The sequence below is a fragment of the Fusarium redolens genome (assembly GCF_020744475.1).
Source record: "Fusarium redolens strain MPI-CAGE-AT-0023 chromosome Unknown BKA55scaffold_9, whole genome shotgun sequence".
Taxonomy (NCBI): domain Eukaryota; kingdom Fungi; phylum Ascomycota; class Sordariomycetes; order Hypocreales; family Nectriaceae; genus Fusarium; species Fusarium redolens.
In genome coordinates this window covers 1,555,484-1,573,985 of record NW_025763672.1, presented here as the reverse complement: position 1 = coordinate 1,573,985, position 18,502 = coordinate 1,555,484, and the positions used below count along the sequence as shown (strand labels likewise).

The 18,502-nt window shown below is 49.8% G+C and overlaps 6 protein-coding genes across 6 annotated transcripts; 4 read left to right on the top strand and 2 right to left on the bottom strand.

The window, feature by feature from the left end:
* Positions 1-45: 45 nt before the first annotated feature.
* On the top strand, positions 46-1,304 carry BKA55DRAFT_513088 (glycoside hydrolase; the record flags this gene model as incomplete). The annotated part of the gene is made up of 2 exons (XM_046187863.1): positions 46-231; positions 279-1,304. 2 exons carry the CDS (start codon positions 46-48, stop codon positions 1,302-1,304), a joined length of 1,212 nt encoding a protein of 403 aa, XP_046048826.1.
* Positions 1,305-2,093: 789 nt separating this feature from the next.
* BKA55DRAFT_513128 (tubulin folding cofactor D C terminal-domain-containing protein) lies at positions 2,094-5,859 on the top strand (the record flags this gene model as incomplete). Its single annotated transcript, XM_046187867.1, has 3 exons — positions 2,094-2,264; positions 2,314-5,108; positions 5,163-5,859. 3 exons carry the CDS (start codon positions 2,094-2,096, stop codon positions 5,857-5,859), a joined length of 3,663 nt encoding a protein of 1,220 aa, XP_046048825.1.
* A 4,162-nt stretch (positions 5,860-10,021) lies between these two features.
* On the top strand, positions 10,022-11,640 carry BKA55DRAFT_512785 (uncharacterized protein; the record flags this gene model as incomplete). The annotated part of the gene is made up of 2 exons (XM_046187832.1): positions 10,022-10,356; positions 10,446-11,640. The coding sequence occupies 2 exons, from the start codon at positions 10,022-10,024 to the stop codon at positions 11,638-11,640; spliced, it is 1,530 nt and encodes a 509-aa protein (XP_046048824.1).
* A 379-nt stretch (positions 11,641-12,019) lies between these two features.
* On the bottom strand, positions 12,020-13,624 carry BKA55DRAFT_570718 (RNA polymerase). The gene is made up of 3 exons (XM_046193020.1): positions 13,198-13,624; positions 13,013-13,095; positions 12,020-12,951 (listed from the first exon to the last, which is right to left on the bottom strand). Exons 1-3 carry the CDS (start codon positions 13,291-13,293, stop codon positions 12,420-12,422), a joined length of 711 nt encoding a protein of 236 aa, XP_046048823.1. The 5' UTR covers positions 13,294-13,624; the 3' UTR covers positions 12,020-12,419.
* A 301-nt stretch (positions 13,625-13,925) lies between these two features.
* On the top strand, positions 13,926-15,876 carry BKA55DRAFT_394086 (uncharacterized protein). Its single transcript, XM_046186026.1, has 4 exons — positions 13,926-14,149; positions 14,274-14,490; positions 14,574-15,428; positions 15,486-15,876. Exons 1-4 carry the CDS (start codon positions 14,061-14,063, stop codon positions 15,606-15,608), a joined length of 1,284 nt encoding a protein of 427 aa, XP_046048822.1. The 5' UTR covers positions 13,926-14,060; the 3' UTR covers positions 15,609-15,876.
* A 700-nt stretch (positions 15,877-16,576) lies between these two features.
* BKA55DRAFT_394099 (uncharacterized protein) lies at positions 16,577-17,939 on the bottom strand. Its single transcript, XM_046186027.1, has 3 exons — positions 17,837-17,939; positions 17,404-17,562; positions 16,577-17,344 (listed from the first exon to the last, which is right to left on the bottom strand). Exons 2-3 carry the CDS (start codon positions 17,529-17,531, stop codon positions 16,810-16,812), a joined length of 663 nt encoding a protein of 220 aa, XP_046048821.1. The 5' UTR covers positions 17,532-17,562; positions 17,837-17,939; the 3' UTR covers positions 16,577-16,809.
* Between the last annotated feature and the right edge of the window lie 563 nt (positions 17,940-18,502).

The following is an 18,502-nucleotide window of genomic DNA, read 5'->3' as shown; positions in this document are numbered from 1 at the left end:
CAATGCTATCAAAACCCCTGTTTCCTTAACTTTCATTCTTTCAACATGCATATCCCCTGGGCGGATCTATTTACCGGGACGACTTTCGTTACTTCAGTCAAACCTTCAGCTCAAGCTCGAGGCGTCACCACATATACTGAAAAGGCAGTTACTGCTATCCAAGTATTAAACGAAGAATTCTACAATTCTGCCACCGGTGTGTGGGATAATGCTTGGTGGTCAAGTGCAAATGTCAGTCTAGAGTCTCTCATACTAGACACAAAGCTAACAAGAACCAGATCATAACCACACTCGCTGATTTCTCAACTCTTCGTCTCGAAGAAGCCAACAAGTTAAATATTGGAGGAGTTCTCGCCACAACTTATGAAAACGCCCAAAAGACAACGGTCCATACCATGAAGACAATGACAAACGGCCTCGTTGCTTCTTCCTACTGTATAGACTCAAGCTCGGGCTGTATGATGAAGCGAGGTTTCTTGGGCAAGCGTGGCTTCGACGACTTCCTCAACGAGTTCTACGACGACGAAGGCTGGTGGGCTCTGGCATGGATCAGAGCATCAGACGCAACTGGCAATGACCAGTATCTCGAAGCTGCTATCGACATCTTTAACGATATGCAAACCGGCACAAACACACCTTGCGGCGGTGGTATAAGGTGGAAGAAGGAGGGAGAGGATGGCTCAGGCTACGTCAATGCGATTGCAAACGAACTATACCTCGCAACTGCTGCTTCGTTAGCACGACGAGTCTCAAAGAACAGCACATACCTCGACATAGCCAAGAAGCAGTGGAACTGGTTCTCCGACAGTGGTATGATCAACGAGAAGGGACTTATTAACGATGGGTTGAACGGCGAATGCAAGAATAACGGTCTTCAGACTTGGAGTTACAACCAAGGAGTCATTCTGGGCGCTCTCGTCGAACTTTCGCTTGCCACAGGAGACGACGCTTACACCGACAAAGCTCACAAGATCGCCTATGCTGCTATTAAGGAACTTACAAACAAAGATGGTATCCTTGTCGAGAGTGACGGTTGTGAGCTCAAGGAGGGCCACTGTGGTGCAGACGGACAGCAGTTCAAGGGTATCTTTGTCAGAAACCTCCGATACCTGCACACTGTTTCACCAAAGCCTTTGTACCGTCGCTTTATCACGAAGAACGTCATCTCCATCTGGAAGAAGAGCCGCAGCAAAGACAACAAGCTAGGCGTTGCCTGGGCTGGGCCTTACATCGATGCCACTGGCCCTTCGCACAGCAGTGCTTTGGATGCTATAGTAGCGGCAATCGCAGTTTCAAACTTATAATTTAGAGCGGGAAAAAAGACTGGGCGTCATGGATGGGTAAAAGTACGAACTAGGTATTGGTTTTATTGGCGAATCTGGGTGATTTCATTGGGCATAGAGGAACACGGCTTACGAGCATCAGACAAGATAGGGTCTGTGACTCCTGGTTTATCTTATTTGTTAATGGTTGATACCCCTTTAGAGGATTTGGAGGACAAACACGTAGCTGGAGCTATTTAAAGAGAAAATATGGAGGCTTAAGGCGCTCATAGACAGACAGACAGACAGACAGACAGACAGACATTCTTGATAGCTGCGTTGACATGATCATTTTGGACAGTATGACGATACAATGAAAACTGAGAACAGTTATTGGACCATGAAACTCTTTACAAAACGTCAGACTACTTGGTTTTCTATGATTGCTTCCATGAAGTGTGAGTTGAGGCTCAAGTTGCTATTCAGTGATGTACAGTGTAACCGCCCGTCGACCATTATCCGCACTGTACCGCATCAAGGACGGTGAGCTTTTCATGCAGCAATTCACAACAGCTCTCAGTCTTTTCAACCAATGTTCAATCCGGACAAGTTATAGAAAACTTGCCATTCAAGTTGAGATAGTTCCAGAGAGTCAGGCTCATTACTATTGGATCATCTCTATTCTCCTCGAATCACTACCATCGAATACTTGGACCCGCTCATCTCGTTAACTCGTTGCCTGGCCTCACACAACATGTTCAAGTAGCAACTTCAGTCCTAACACACACAACTCAAACCATCTGATTGTGTGGCCCTGTTCCTACTGGAGAAATGGATGCCCCAGAAGTAGATATCGATATCAAGCTCCAGAAGATCTCAGCGGATCTTCTCGGTGACTTTGACCGCTCCCTGCCAAATTTCCTCTGGAAGCCGGATGGTCACGGCGGCACAAGAATACGCTCGCGGGTGCGCGCAAAGGAGATATTCCGACTTACCAATACTGTAGGTTAATTCTTATACTAATATACTATATACTCACTCTCTTCTTTAGCTCCTAGATCCCTTCCAAGAACTTCCTCAGCTGCTGGATCCCTATCTGCCCAAGTGGATTCCCCTCCTTGCTGAGGCGTTTCTCAAGCACCTCCAAACTCGCCATCGCGGAAAAACATTCTCATCTCGCTCTAAGCTCTTGGTTTCAGTTGAGTTTGCCATATGCAAGATCATATACACGTTTTGCAAGATCCGCGGCGAAAAGGTCATTGTGCGCTTTCTCAATGTTGAAGCCAAGTATCTAGAGTTGCTGCTCTCTGCCATTGAGGAGTCTGAGCAAGCTTCTGTTGATGACGTTGCTCTCGGCAACTGGTCGTGGGAGGAGCGCTATGTCGTTCTTTTGTGGCTTTCGCATCTCTTACTGGCTCCTTTTGACCTTTCTACCATCTCGTCTGTAGACTTGCAAGATGTTACAGCACCAGAGATCCCAGGTTTGGTCTGGCCTGAGAACCTCCCTGCTATTACTGTACGGATGGTTCCTCTTGCTATCAAGTATCTTGGCACTCCAGGAAAGGAAAGAGACGCTGCAAGGGCTCTGCTGGTGAGAATGTCTATCCGTCGCGACATGCAGCAACTTGGCGTCCTCGAAAGCCTTATCAACTGGTCCCTTGCTTCTCTACGCCCGCAAAAGGACCAGCCGCTACAAAAAACATACTTCTATCTAGGAGTCCTTTCATTCCTAGCCGGTGTATTGCGCGCATCGTCAGATACATCTGACATGAATCCCTATCTTTCGACCATCTTCTACGCTATCCACGAAATCTCCGTCGGCGAAAACACGCTCTCTAAAACGATCACCTCGTTTGCTCTGGCAAGGAAAATGATTCTGAAGGTCATTCGATCTGTGGTTGTTTTGCGCCTTCGCCGGACACCACAAGATATGGCCAGCACTGAGCTCACAGAGACTGCTATTGGATATTTGCTTGACTCTGTATCTGACAACGATACACCAGTGCGATTTGCAGCAAGCAAGTCTTTGAGTATTATCACTTTGAAGTTAGATCCCGATATGGCTTCTCAGGTTGTTGAGGTTGTGCTTGAATCGCTCAACCGAAACGTCCTCTGGACAAAACCTGCTGGGGGCAAACCAGTCAGAGACTTGTCTGCTGTGAATAACCTCGAATGGCATGGGCTCATGCTCACATTATCACATCTTCTCTATCGAAGATCACCGCCCACTGAACAATTATCAGATATTGTCCATGCTCTACTTCTTGGTCTGTCATTTGAGCAGCGAAGCATGTCCGGAGGTAGTGTTGGAACCAACGTACGAGATGCTGCTTGTTTTGGTATCTGGGCCCTCGCCCGCCGATACACGAGCTCCGAGCTCCTAGCAATTCCTACACATTCCGTCTTTGCAGCCAAAGCTCATCCAGCAACAAGTTCGATCCTTCAAGTCCTTGGAACAGAACTCGTTGTGACTGCTTCTCTGGACCCTGCGGGAAACATTAGACGCGGTGCATCAGCTGCTTTGCAAGAACTTGTTGGACGGCATCCGGACACTGTTGAGCAGGGTATTTGGGTGGTGCAAACCGTCGACTACCACGCTGTTGCACGACGTTCAAGAGCAATCGAGGAAGTTGCGGTAAATGCGACTCGTCTTGCAAGCCAGTATGGCGAAGCCATCATTGATACCCTCCTAGGCTGGAGGGGTATTGGCGACCTCGATGCTGCTTCAAGACGTGTATCTGGTGCCGCTTTTGGAGTCCTCGCCTATGAGTTATCGGACACGAAATCCGCGGACTCTCTTGCTCGCTTTAAAAACATTGTTCAACTGCTAACTGATCATCTCAAAACACTTCAGCCTCGTCAGGTTGAGGAGAGACATGGTCTGTTGCTATGCTTTGCCTCTGTCCTTGAAAAATTTCCAGCCTTGTTCAGCCTAAGCACAGAAAAGGATAACTCTGTGTTGATTAATGACATACTATCAACGGTCTCGGGGGTGTTGGAGAACCTGCAGTCGACTGCTTATCGAAAACCGGAATTGCTCGCTGAAGCCGCAAGCCGTCTAGTTGTTTCGGCGTTGCCTATCCTACAAGTTGCAGTTCTCGGCACGGATTCACAACAAGCCCTTTGTCCAGGGCAAGAGCTCCTTCATCCCGGGAATGTGTCAGGCTATTTGGGTCTCGTATCTGCACTCGATTCGTACGATGAGGACCGAAGTGCGACGGTAGCACGACTGATCTCAGCATTACGGGCCATTATGCCAACCTGGTTGAACCGCAGCGAGCAAGAAACAATTAAGCCAACTGCTGCTGCATCATTGGTTCTTCTCATTCTTTCTAAGCCAATCGACAGAGAGACACTCCTGAGTGGATGGGCAGAAACTGTTCAACGTCGCCCAACAAGCAGGACTTCAGCGCATGGAATTGGCTACTTTTCTGCACTTACAATCGCACAGCCTCTGGTAAGTTCGTCTGAGGACGTGGTCTGCCAGGCGATCCTAGAACGATGGGCATGGGATAGCGAAGTTGAGGCTCGTGTCGCCATCTTGCAGAGCTTGGCTCAAAGCAATGTTTTGCATAACAAGCCTCTGACATTTCTACAATTGATCGCCGAGGGTTTGAACGATTATACTACGAATGCCCGGGGAGATATTGGATCGCACGTCCGAGTACACGCTCTAAGGGCCGTCAAAACACTATGGAATAAGCTTGATGATCCAGTTGTCCAGGGCGAATGGGAGGAGGCCTCCGTGCAGGCTTTATTCTTCAGTGTCCTTCGTCTTTCTGCAGAGAAACTCGACCGCGTACGTCCTGAAGCCCAGGCTGCAGTTGCATTGGTTCTGGAAAACGGGTACGTGCCAAAGTTCCATACCAGATTCTTAGACATATGACTGACTTCTCTTAGCAACGCCAGAAACTTTCGCGAACTCACATTCTCTTCCAGGGCCTATTTCGAGAGCCTCCTTAACCTTCACATCAGCGGTCGTCTTCGTCCATTGCTTCGCGATATGGCAAAAGCAGACGCGGAGAAATGGATGACAGAACTCATGTCTGGGTTTGTGGGATCAGCAGACACAGGCAACGAGGACCTTGTCATTGCTAGTCGGGCAGCGCTCTGCGACTTCTGTGAGGCCAACCACGAAAACCTAGACCTTGCTTGTCACGCAATGTTACAGAATCTTAAGTCTCGACAGGGCCAGGACAGGGTGATCGTGCCGACCCTGGAGATCATTGCATTCCTTTTTCAGATGCAACTCTTCCAGAAGAGCAGCGTCAACCTTCGCAGCTTGTGCCTGCAGACACAGAAGGCGGGTTACAAGACAGGTAACGTCCGAAAGCTCGAAGCGTGCACCAAAGTCTATTGTGGTATTGCGTCAATGGCCGGTCAAGAAGGCGCTGAGACAGGTGTCCAAGAGGCTAGGAAACGCTTGGGTGCTTTGTTACATCATCCCTGGCCGAAGGTCAGGAGCATGGTTGTTGATGGTCTCTGGGGTGTGCTTGAAGAGGAGGAAGAAATCGCAGAGAAGTTGAAGGGTGTAGACTGGGGCCAGGCCGGGAAACTGCAGATCAAGACTGCAGTTGAAGAACTGAGGTTGGGCTAGTTTTCAAACTGTATCCAAATAGGGCAGCTCGATAATGCTCGAGGTGGTGGCAGAGTCGCAGTGGCTGCGCGGCTTGAACTTTGGTTCCTGATCGACCCGTGATTACAAGGCTGAATATCATTGCAAAAGTCAAGAGCCGATATCTACCGAACAAAGAGAGTTGGCAGGCGTCAGACCTGTTGAATCGTTATGACCCAGAGAGGAAGGTAAGTTAACCAACAGCCATCCATTAGCAAGCCTCTGATGAACACCACCAGTCAAATGATTTGTGAGACCAGGATTGTTGCAAAACTATGCATGGTGCTGCATAGAGTTTGGTGGCTCCAGGAGTAGTGCAAAAGCCACGGCACTGTCTTTGTTGACGAATTGCCCAGTCAAGCCAGTGACCGACTCGTCAAAGTTCAGCCGACATCGGGCTATTGAAACAAGACATTATTGATTTGCGCCATGTTTCTGCCGAAGTTCTAGAAAGGCCACTAGATTGTCTCGGAGCGCCCGCTATGAACGTTCTTGATCATGATCTCACATAAATACCAGACAGTGTGATAGGGTTGAAGTGGTGAAAGGAGATAGTTAATTACTTTCATTAGCGTCTCGGGACCGAGGCGAACAAGCTGAAGGGCAGCTAATGAGAGTTGAGGCCACTACTAGCCTGGAGGAATGAGCAGAAACTGTACATTCATTGTCCTCATGGAGCTATGGCTAAACGAAAGTTGTTGATGTGGTCTAATACTGAGAAACTTCGACGGGAGATCCAGATGAAGAAGCACCGGCTCAAGCATTGACCAGTTCGTGGCTTTGGATCTACATAGCATTGCGGCGGTTGCGTATTGCTTGCAGAACCACAACAGACCATGGCCAATTTCGACATTGTATGGAGGAGATATTTCCTGTTTCAAGGTAATACAAGTCCGATGCTGTTTCAATATCGCTGTGCTAATAGGTACCAAACCTGGAGCCAGCGGAATCGGGCCGGGAATGATGGTTTTGAGTCTTGACAGGCCTTTATGACCGATACGCCTAAGCTGGATAGGAACCGTTGCTGCAATATCCAGGGGTAGTTCCATGAGATTAGCCAATTAATCATTGACTATTTCTGACTTACTAGCTCTACCTGATGCTTTGGTTGTGGGTATCATGTAAATAGACGAACATGGCGTGTTTGCTCCGCATATGATTAGAGACATTGAAGCCAGAGCTACGCTAGAGGAGACGATAGAGGCGGGTGAGATGAGCCCAACGGCCAAGGTTGGAGAGAGATAAGGCTGATGCATGTATCGTGAGATGTGGAGTTCTGCAGATAAGGAGAAAGATATGTGGATATTATCCGTGTGGATTATTACAATCACCCACAATTTCGCATCATCACTTTGATATGTCGTGCCGCGTGCCTGTAACGAGAGGTTGCTTGGCTCTCCATATTTGATTCTGGGGTGATGAGACAGATATCCTTGGTGCCTGAGGTTTGAGGTCTTGGCTTGCAAGATGAGGAAACAGCTACGAACACACTCGGAGCACTATCCTGCCAGTCTGCCTTGAATGTGGAAAACGGCCTTCGCTAAACTCTAACGCGCACGGTCAAAAAGTCAACCCAACTCGAGATACTTTCTCTCAATCATGAAATTGCTTGACTTTCACATGAACCTACTGCATCATTCCAACAGTCCCAGTAGAATGGTCTGAAAGTGCGTGGGGGGCAATATGCCTCTCTTATCAATTCTGGCAACCACTTTGTCGCGTGATGTGACATGTCCTTCCTTGATGGGCGGTTGGCTGCTCGATTGGACCCTTGTTTCAACGTCTAAACCTGGGGGAAATGCGAGCTTCATATTGGACGGCCTTTTTTGCCCGCTTTTCAGCATCGAACCAGCAAACTCAAGTCGACAAAGATGTCACTATCGCATCGGATACGGTAATGCCAATGCAAAAGAACAGCTCATGATCAAGTGCTCTCTTGCAGCTGACAACGGAATGGTTGCGGCCAGCGGAAGCCAAACCTGAGCGCCGTGATAAGCGACATGGAATCGCGTCCAGCCACAACAGCAAGATGGTAACACCTTTTTGATGCTCCTTTCACGTATCGGGCAGTTCCGTACACGACACGTGAAATCGCTGTTGAATCCAGACCGACACTGTTGCATTCTGTCACCATTGGACCCTTGTCAAGCTTAAAGCAATCTCTTGCTGCCGAAACACCGAGCTAGCAGCCAATCTCAACTGGTCTGGTGAAAATGCCATACCTCGGTGGCTCGGCCACGGTTACGGTTATGTTTATCACCCGGCTTGGTGACCGACAACGGAACCGCAATCCACTCACCACGAGGAAGCCACAGCGCCGTTGGGGGATCTGTACTCGATTCAGTCCATTGTGTACTTGACAGCCTGGTATTCTCATGACTAGTTCGGATTTCTTGGGTTCGGTACTACCAAGCCTGGTGGCTGATTTACTAGCCCCAGGAGATGCGCTGGGCTGGGAGTCTTGCAATTTGAAACTATGAAGAAAGATCTTGAAGAGTTGTCACCGCAATGGGAAGGGAGCTTTTGATATCAATGAAGCTTCACAATCGGTATTGTGTACATACCCATGCTGACTGTAGGGCAGAAATTAAACTAGCTGTCGACGACATGCTCATGTCTCGCCATGCTCCCTGATACCAGTATGGCACCCCGAAAGAACATATTTCTGCTCGTTGACAAGATCTTGTTGCCCTACTTGGCGTCTATGTTTCGTGTGCTACCATAGTATGACTCGGCCATCCGCATCATTAGCACCTGCGACTGCGTGGAAGCCACCTGAGGTGGCTACTCGAAGTCGATATCCTGTTGCTCAATCAATTTTGATTTCTTTTAGCTTCCGGCTGTTGGTGTTGACACGGTACAGCATCGTTGTCTGATGGGCCTAAACCATTTATTCACTGGGCTGTCGTTCTCCCTCCTTCTCTGTCTTGGCTTGACTGCCCAACCCCAATCGTTGTCTCAATGCGGATGCCAAGACTCGACGTCCTTGGTGCCATGGACTCGGCACCCGTGGTTATTGTTTGTATTGTCTGCTGACTTGACGGCACCTCAGAGATTAAGCATCAAGCTCTGGAAGCTTTCATATTATCGTACTTGTGATAACCAACATTTTGAGTCTCGATCGGGCCAGCTATCGACATTCCAAAATATTCGAACCCCAAGCGCGCTAGCTGAAAGATCCTGCATCAGGACCCTAATGCTCATCGGTCCAGCCCCAGCACTAGTGGAGCAAAAGCCAAAGACGACCGGTGCTTTGGATGCTTGATTACCCCCCTGTCTCGTTATGTCTGTCTGGCCCATTTCGATTCTGGAACTCCACATGGTTGTGGCCAACGCCCCTCCCTCCAGGACGCACAGGGTCACTGATGACGGACCATGGGCTTGGGGGCGATAGGCTCGTGTGAGTACGAGTGTGTGAGTGTACGCTGCGCAATCCCAAGACTCGCCCATCAACGCTACAGGAACTGACTGTGCCTTCCGGATGGCCTACCGGGATAAGTCGATTCGCCCACAGACGCTCGCCTCCGCAATATCTTGGGACCAGCCGCACCTTGTCTGCCTCCACTCTTCCTCTTATCTTGACCTGCTGCTTTCTCATTTACTCTGCTGTCTTAATACTACCTTCAGGTCTCTTCCCTACCTGGCCGCGGCCTGCTGGTTCATTCCTTGATCAACTGCGAAGTAATCTACCGATGCACCTTGGACCTGCATCACCCACGATATTGCGCATTTACCTTGGTTCCGGGTTGGCTTCTCCACGATTGCATATTTGAACAATAGCTACAACACTTGATTGATACTTGTTCAAAAGGCGACGCTACAGTTTTAACCGGCTATCACGATTATAGTCGACATTTCAAACTGATACCGATTTCCACGAAACGACGAGTCTACGATTTTCATGCATTCTTTTCCCGCTGAGTCGTTAATACTGTCACTCAAGTGCCACCGCTGGCGGCCTTATGTTGAGGTAAATCATCGAAATCCTTCAAGGTCGACTCCCGGCACCCTACCACGACATCTTCGACCACACACCACGATCTCATCGATACTTCCGGCCAAGCTCTAACCTTCGACGCTTAATCGCTACCTCGCTCGTCGAGCCCTCTGCGGAGGACGACGGGCGCGGACAGGGGACGCAAGAATGGCTCTCTATTCAGAACCTCCCACTCTTCGCGAATTCAAATTCGATAAACCGACCCTCCTTGTTTGCTGGTGGGCGACATCGTTCTGTACCCTCATTATCCTTCTGCGGCTTGCAGGTCGCTTTATCCGTACCGAACGGCTGTTCACCGAAGATCGCGTTGCGGCCCTAGCTTTGATCCCTCTGTATGCTCGCATGGCATGCGTTCATTTTATTCTCATATATGGAACCAATAATGCTCAATTTGATGGTGTTGAGCTTACTGATGTACAATTGCGTCAAAAAGCCATTGGTAGCGGTCTTGTGCTTGCCAGTAGGATTTTCTACGCCGCAACGTATGTACCGCCCTCATTTAAGCCTTGCTCATCGTCCGAATCTTTCAAAGGGTAACGCGAACATTGGATTTCACGCTGACTGGTCATAGCCTTTGGGTACTTAAGTTCGCAGTTCTCGAGTTTCTTCACCGATTGACTCGAGCGACGTGGGAACGATCATGGCAGACGTCTTTATACGTCATTCGAATAATCCTCGTAGCTACTTTCATCGCGGTCGTCATCAGTGACTTTGTCGAATGCCGCCCTTACAGTCACTATTGGCAGGTTGTGCCTGATCCTGGTGGTCAGTGCCGTCAAGGTTACGTGCAGCTTCTCACGATGGCAGTCTGCAACGTGGTCACCGACTTGTTGCTTGTTATTTTCCCAATTCCAATCATTGTCACCAGCGGAATGACAATCAAGAGGAAGATACAGCTTGTGCTTCTTTTTTCTCTCAGTCTGTCTGTTGTTGGGGTTACTCTTTATCGGGTGCCCCATATCATTGATGATCACGGTCGTCAGCAGTATCGATCGCTTTTGGCGTCGGTTGAGCTTCTTTTTGCCACGGCTGCGGCAAACTCACTCGTGTTGGGATCTTTCGTGCGTGATCGCGGCCTGAAGAAGCAAAAGTTCCGCCGTTCATCAGTGGCCGAGTCCCTCGATCCCTCACTTAACCTCCGCCGCCCGACCTTGCACCGACACTGGGGCAGCGATGAAGACCTTGTGCGGGATGTTGGTATGACCGTTGACCCAGAACTTCAGGACCAGCCCGATAACTCGAGCGAGAACGGTGCTCTGCAATACACCCCGGCCCCCCTTCTTCGCAAACTTGATCAAGACCTCGAGCGCTGGCAATTTCCCCAGAGACAACGCAGCAACGCAGAGCACAGCGATGATTCTCTGATACAACACGACCCACTCTCCCAATCGAAAAGTGAGACCGGCATAGCACCAAGGAGAGTTTCTTTCTTCGACGTCGGTGGTCTGCTTGACGTGCCCCCCGAGAGTTCTGGGAGCCTTCGAGCAAACAGTCGTGCGTCATCTAAGGAAGACTCTTCGCAGTCGCATTCGCCCCCAGCGCCTTCATTACCAGCAGGTTCCAGAGGCTTTCGCCGAGGTTCAACTGCTTTGCTTCAAGACCTCGGTGGCCTCTTTGGACCTATGAATTCGAGATCAAGTCGATCCAAGTCCAAGCCTGGAGGAACAGAATTGCAACCGATACCGCAATCCCGACAGGAGTCACGATACGATTTGCAAGGACCGCCCGTGGCGGAGCTGAGGGATCCCGGTGGCCTTCTAAACTAGGGTGGCAATAATCGTTGGCATCATATGCCATCACCTTTGACGACATCTTCACATTTTCACATGCGACTACCTCACGACAACAGCGATCTTTCTTATGGAATTTATTTGGCCTGGCTTGGAAGATTTATGTACGGCCTGTGGCGTTTCTGCAACAGGCTCTAAAGGTATTTTTGGTTAGCAGGACAGGAGTAATACGCAGGCAGTGATCTTTTACTTGGGTATATGCGAAGTCTCGATACGAGGCAGGATTTGGGAATTAGGCATTCGCGCAACTATCGCGGTTTGCATTATGATATATTTGGGATTTTTATGGTTGTGTGTCAGGATGACATGGTTATTGGTTATATATACCCGGCAAAAGCCAAGTTAACGTTTAATGGCATTGACATGATTTGTTCAATCTGAGTGTATCCCGAATTGCCTGACAACGATCCCAATCAAGACACCTCGCTGGCAAGGTAACAATATAATTCAATGTCGTAGTGGAATCTGTCGCTTTAGAAGAACAAGACTATATATAATTAAGGTATTCAGAAGCCTCGCATCTACCTACGCAGAGCAACGGGCAAAGAGTAACTCGTAAATGCTTTATATTCCTTTATTGGCTTTGCTGCGGCAACGCACAATATACATAGAACCCCTGAAACGCCAGCTTTTTTAGAATTTCAAGTGCAGTGTGACGCCTCCGTCCTCGTACCAAAAGCCTTTCCATTCCTTGACCATCCAACAGCTCTCATCTTCGACTCGATCTCAAGACAGCCCCGTTCTTAATAGTTCATCTATACGCACAATCTATAACTGGCATATCGACCAGCTGTTTCACTGTTTCGGATAATCTTGACGACTTGACCCCGCTTCAAACCCAAGTAACGAGCAACAGGGTCCTTTTGCAGAATACGTGGTAGTTGGGTCTCCTTGAGACGATAGCGCTTGAGAAGAGCGAGCTTCTCCTCGCGGGAGAGCAAGACGTGCTTGGGAACAAGCTCGTGGTGGGTAATGTTGACAAGAAGGTCATCCTCAAGGAAGCACTCGATCTTAGCGACGGACTCGACACTCTGGAGAGTCTTGCGAGCGGCGGGTGAGAGAGGAACGTGTGTCACCATGATGCCAGTCTTGTAGTTGTTCGTGATCACGTATTTAGCAAATTGTCGGATCTGGTTGACGCCGAAAGTCTTATCAGCGAGGAACTCAACCCAGACTGGGCCACAGTCGGCGCCGGGGTTGGGGTTGGGATTGGCTGCTGTCACGGGAGGTGTATTTTTGCGGATCATGTTCTCGCTGGGACGCGCTGAGAATTGAAGTTTGGCGCGGCTGTAGTCGAGCTGTTAGTTCCATGGTTTCTTTGCGATGTCGCAAGTATAGCCGGTCTTACTTGATGGAACCGTCGGGGTTGCAGTATTCGTCGCGGAAGCGGTCGAGAGAAATCTTGACTTCTTCTTCAGCGAGCTCGTATTCCTTTCAAACGTCAGTTTGATTCTGGTTATATTAAAGCGACGCAGTTGAAAATGCTGCGCGTTTCTCACAAGTCTATTATAAAGACTCTAAGGACAAACGTACTCGGTCCGCGACCATCTCATGGATAGTTCTCCATGCTCGCCAAAGGCGAACAACCTCCTTTGACCTAGCGTCTGTGGGGACGTGATCGATATCCATGGTAGCGAGTGTGAGATGCGATTCGAGATGTGACGTTGGTGGTTGAGATAGCAAAGGCAAAAAGAAGGGTCGGGGTCGCGAGCGTCGTCAAAAATGTTTCGTTCAGCCTTGCATCGTCGCCGCAAAAGTCCAAACTTCTTTGAGCGGGTCAGAGCACTGATGGGGTCATGTGATTAAGATGAGCGCCACGCACCGCCACTTATCCCTGCATCAGCCACCACGAGAGGTCGAGTCTAATCATGGAAGGTGGGGCGGGAAGGAACCCCTGGACCTGGGATGCGCCAGTGAAGCTCAGTGGTCTTTCCAGCTAACGCTAGGGGAAGGACCCAAGTCCCAAGGGAGGGGCACCTCTAGAAGGAGCAAAAAGAGAGCGAGCAGTAATACTGAGCGAGACAATGGCAAGAGAGACAGCTCAGGGGTGCACGGGCCTGCCCCAAGAATTCACAGCAAGAGACACGGGTCCAGAACTTTACCTCAGAAGGAGGCCGAGACTGCATTTGCACTGCACCGCACCAAACTACTCTACCTACACCTTACCTTAGCTTTATTCTGGGGTCGTCTTTTTTTTCCTCCTTTTCGACAACACGTGTCGAACTTTGCTCACTTTAAGCCTCGCACTTTCACTTCTCCTCGAGCAATCTCGCTCCTGGTTTCTTGTTTCCCACTTGCTTCATCTTGGTCCTCGTCTTTGTATTCTCCTCTCATCGCAATGGCCGAATCCGCAACCTCTCCCGCCCCTGCGGCGGACAAGGCGGACAAGCAAGCTAATGTTCGACCTGCCAAGCCCGATGAGAATCTTTTTAAGCAGGAACTCGCGAAGGCTGAGAAGGAGCATAAGGCTTCAATGGACCGTCTGGTATGATCTCGTTCATTTCCCCTCCTTTTGAAAATGTGGCTTGAATCGACCCAGATTCCACTTCTGTGGCCTCATGAGCTGGAGCTATTAGAGTCAATATCAACTAACAATTATACTATTCTAGGCCGCTGTCAAGGCTAAGATCGAGATTGCTATGCCCAACAAGAACAAGGACCAGCCCAACCCTACCCAAAAGCGACGACAAGAGCTCATTGCTCAGGCCAACGAGATTCGACAGAAGCAGGCTGGCGGAAAGAACGCCCGTTCTACTAAGCTCGACCAAATCAAGCGCCTCGATGAGCAAGTCCGAAGCCGAATCAATGAGCAAAAGGCTGCGAAGAGTAAGGTTCCCTTCAAGAGCCTCGAGGACCTCGACCGCCAGATTGCTAGCCTGGACAAGCAGGTTAACTCCGGTACCATGAAGCTGGTTGACGAGAAGAAGGCCTTGTCAGACATCTCCAGTCTCCGTAAGATGCGCAAGAACTTCGGGCAGCTTGAGGATTCCCAGAAGCAAATTGATGATCTCCGCGCCAAGATCAAGGAGATCAAGGATAGCATGGACGACCCTGAGCAAAAGGCTCTTTCCGAGCAGTATAACAAGATCCAGGCCGAGATCGATGCTATTAAGGCCGAGCAAGACGAGGCTTACAAGGGTATCTCCAGCCTCCGTGATGAGCGCTCCAAACTCCAGGCCGAACAGCAGGAAAAGTATACCGCTATCCGCAAGCTCAAGGATGACTATTACGGACAGAAGAAGGCTTATCAGGCCTACGACCGTGAGGCTCGAGAGCGTTACCGCGAGAAGCAAAGGGCTGAGCAGGAGCGTTACCACCAAGAGCGTAAGAAGGCTGAGGCTGAGCGTCGTCTGGGTGATGCCAGCGACCCTGCCTACCTCGACGAGATCCGCCGCGCCAACAGCTTGCTCCAATTCCTGGATCCTAACCACAAGGTTGAGAAGGGTCCTCTGATGGCCGACACTGGACTCGGTGCTCAGGCCCAGCGAAGCGTTGACGAGTCTGGTCTCAAGGGCACCAAACTCCTTCGCAAGGAGGACCGTGATGAGGAGTACGCCCCTGCCGTGAAGAAGGGTAAGAAGGGCAAGAAGACTGCTCACGGCGGCTCATCGAACAAGTTCAACGTTCCCCCAGCTGTTGTCGAAGACTGTGCTGCCATGGGTATCGACCCTCCTATGAGTGCTGCCGATATCCCTGCTGTCGCTGAGAAGGTCCGTGCCAAGCTCGATTTCTGGAAGAACGACCAGGAGGCCCAGACCCAGCGTGTAAGTCATCCATCTCATAAAGTGCTTACGAAGAGACGATGCTAATTACTGTTTCAGAACATTGAGAAGGCTAAGAAGGAGATTGCTGAACTCGAGGCTGCTGAGGCTAACGGCGACAAGGTCGAGCAGACCACTGCTGACCTGAAGGAGACTTCTATTGCTGACAAGCAGGAGTCGTAAAACTTCCTTCTCGTCGCAACATTGATTGCTCGTCGGTAATCTCCCATACCGTCGATGCTCCCTGGGCTTACAAATTCCTCCTGCGCTCTCTATCTCGTCCCAGTTGATCACTTATTGTCCTCGTCCTTTCCGAAATCTGTTGGAATCCTCTGGCGCTCACTCGGCATACTAAATCAAGCGTTGAGCTTATATCAAACGTTATTCAAAGTTGTCTCGCCCACCAACTTTATTGTCTGAGTTACCTCCTGCTTCATGCATCCCTTCTCCCTCTTTCAACGTCACATGCGCGAATCTAAAAAGCGCTTTTTTGTGCTGTTTTTGTAATTAGGCGCAGTTTCTTATTGAAGTCATGCGCAAGGAAAATGACAAAAAGTTGGTTCAATCTCATGATGCATGGCATCCATTATCATTTTGCGTGACATGACACTCGGTTATCGGGTTCCCTGTAAATCTCGACCCTAGGGTCGGGTTAATTGCTTATTGCCGTTCATGGACAGATTTGCTAAGACATGATGAGCCAAGCCCGCATCAAAGTTTAGTTGGGCTGAGCCTTCGGGCATATACTGCTGTGCCTCTTTGGGTTTACACTTTTCTGCCTTCTTTTCTGCTTGTTTTGCTGTTGTGTGCATGCGTGTATGCGGCCGGCCAAGACATGGTCATGTACCTGTGTATGTACAGTAGACTGTCGTCTTACTGCAGCAGATGATGTGTTGAAAACGCCGGCATGAGCTTGCATAACCTAGCTCACATCCTTCGACCTATCGCCATGACCTCGACTGCCTCGGATGCGTGCCCCTCTTTCGCACCGTCTCCCACACATCCAACCAAGACATGTCTGTTCGCCGTGATGCATATCAAAAAGGCAAATGAGGTTGTGCGTCGTTAATAATTTTGCCTTCAGTGGCGTGGTATTTGTAATTTCAGATACAGACAAAATCGCCAAACTTTGTTAACCCCAGTTACTCCAAAGGAAAAAAGTGCCAGGCGGGAAAGCTTCTACTCAAACACAAATGGCATCGTCAGCCCAAACTTCAAAAACCCCAGTAATGGTGCCGCCGTGGTTTGCTATGCCGGTAATACTCCACGCCCTAGTTATGCAATGGTCGTGATGTTCGTAGAAATCGTAATATGGATTTTTTGTAGCATACTCAGCACCCGGAGATAGATGCTCACAATTAACGTATTGGCCATTTGTAATCGCTCAGTATGGAGGAGGGAAATTATAGGCTCCCGGCATTGGCGGCGGGATAGCCCCAAAGTTAGGCCGTCTCATTTGAGGGCCGGGAGTTCGACGATCGGGTCGGGGCATAGGAGGCTCCTGCGGATGCATCTGGCCTGGATCACCACGATATCCTGGGGGTGCGACTACAGCAGAGGCACCGGGAGGGGCAGTACCGCTTCGACGATTCACTTTTCGCGAGCTTGCCAATGAGCCCAATGGCGGATCCTTTACAGCTGGCTCATCCTCCGCCGGTAGTGTAAGTTCAACAAGTCCAAAGAAATATTCCAAAACTTCAGGATACCGTTGTACGCTCGCTTGCCAGTCTTCGTCAATTCCGCGTTTGAGCGACGCTTGCGCTTCAGCAACTTGTGTCGGATGAGGCGGTGCGTGGTAGTAGTGATAGGCGTGGGCAGTAATTCGATCCATATGCGCAGCATGGGCAGTTTTTCGTTGATCAGTTAGGAGGCGGAAGTATTCAAGTATGTAGTCTTGTGCATGCCCTCGGACCCAAGAACTATGGATTGATACAGTCAGAACTGCTTCGCAGTGTGATGGAAGGGCAAAATTATGTACCGTATTTCATTGTATATCGACCGCATCATGCGATCCTCGGCTTGTTTGACAGCAACGTCGAGGCCCTTAGCCTCACACTCGCATGCCATGTTGGCCGGAGCGTGGCATATCGCGCAATCAGGATCCATCCTGAAGATAGACTTGCCACTGTAAGGATAACTTCTGGGAAACATCTTAGCTGTGATATCAGGCGAATTGGTTTACACCAAATTAGAGCGGGTGAGCGTAGTGCAAAAGATGGCCAGAAAAACAATATTCATCTACGGTCAACTCATGACAACAACGTAAGATCCCCCTCCAACCCCGCAGAAGTCTTTCATAAGGTTGTATGTGCGTAGGAGAAAAGACCAGCAACAGTGAGATTGAACAATGGGAAGACAGGAAATGGGGGAGGAGGTAGGGATAAGGATGACAGAGAGAAGTTAAAACGGACCTAGCTAAAAGGCACGAGCCGTGTTAAAGTCGATTGACGGCGTGGCGGTAAGGAGATAACGACACTGGGTTGCAAAATGGTCTGGTTTGCCCGTCGAGAACCAGCTTGGGAAGGCGAGCAGCTGTTTCGCTGGAGCCGTATGTATGCTGCACTGCAAGCACCAGCAGCTCTCGGGGCTCAAGCTGGAAATGGAGGGAGAAACTGAAGAGCGAGATGGAAGAAGTCGCGTGGGGAAGCGATGGAAGCTATGTGGAGAGATCGAATGAGAACAGGCCGACCACGTCTACAGTCGTGGCTCGAATGCGGGACCACGGATCGTATGCAGGCTGGCCCAATGGCTTCGAACTGGTACAAGGGAGGGGTCGATGGCGGCGAACTGTCGTTGGGTGATTGTGCGGCTCATGTGCTTTCTGCTAGGAAGGGTGGTGTTGACAAGCAGTAGTACACCAGATGGAGGGGTGAGTGGGACGTCAACGAAGAGTCAAGACGAGAGTTGACCGAGAAAAGTTATGTGAGCTTGACGTGAGATATTGTACTGCAGAAGGGGCTGGAGCTGGATCGACTGGCGAAGTTGAAAGAATGCAAGAGACAGCCAGGCGTGACAAATGGGTCATCGGTTGGGTTAACGGTGGTAAGCCAGTGAGCATCTATCAAGAGTCGACGAAT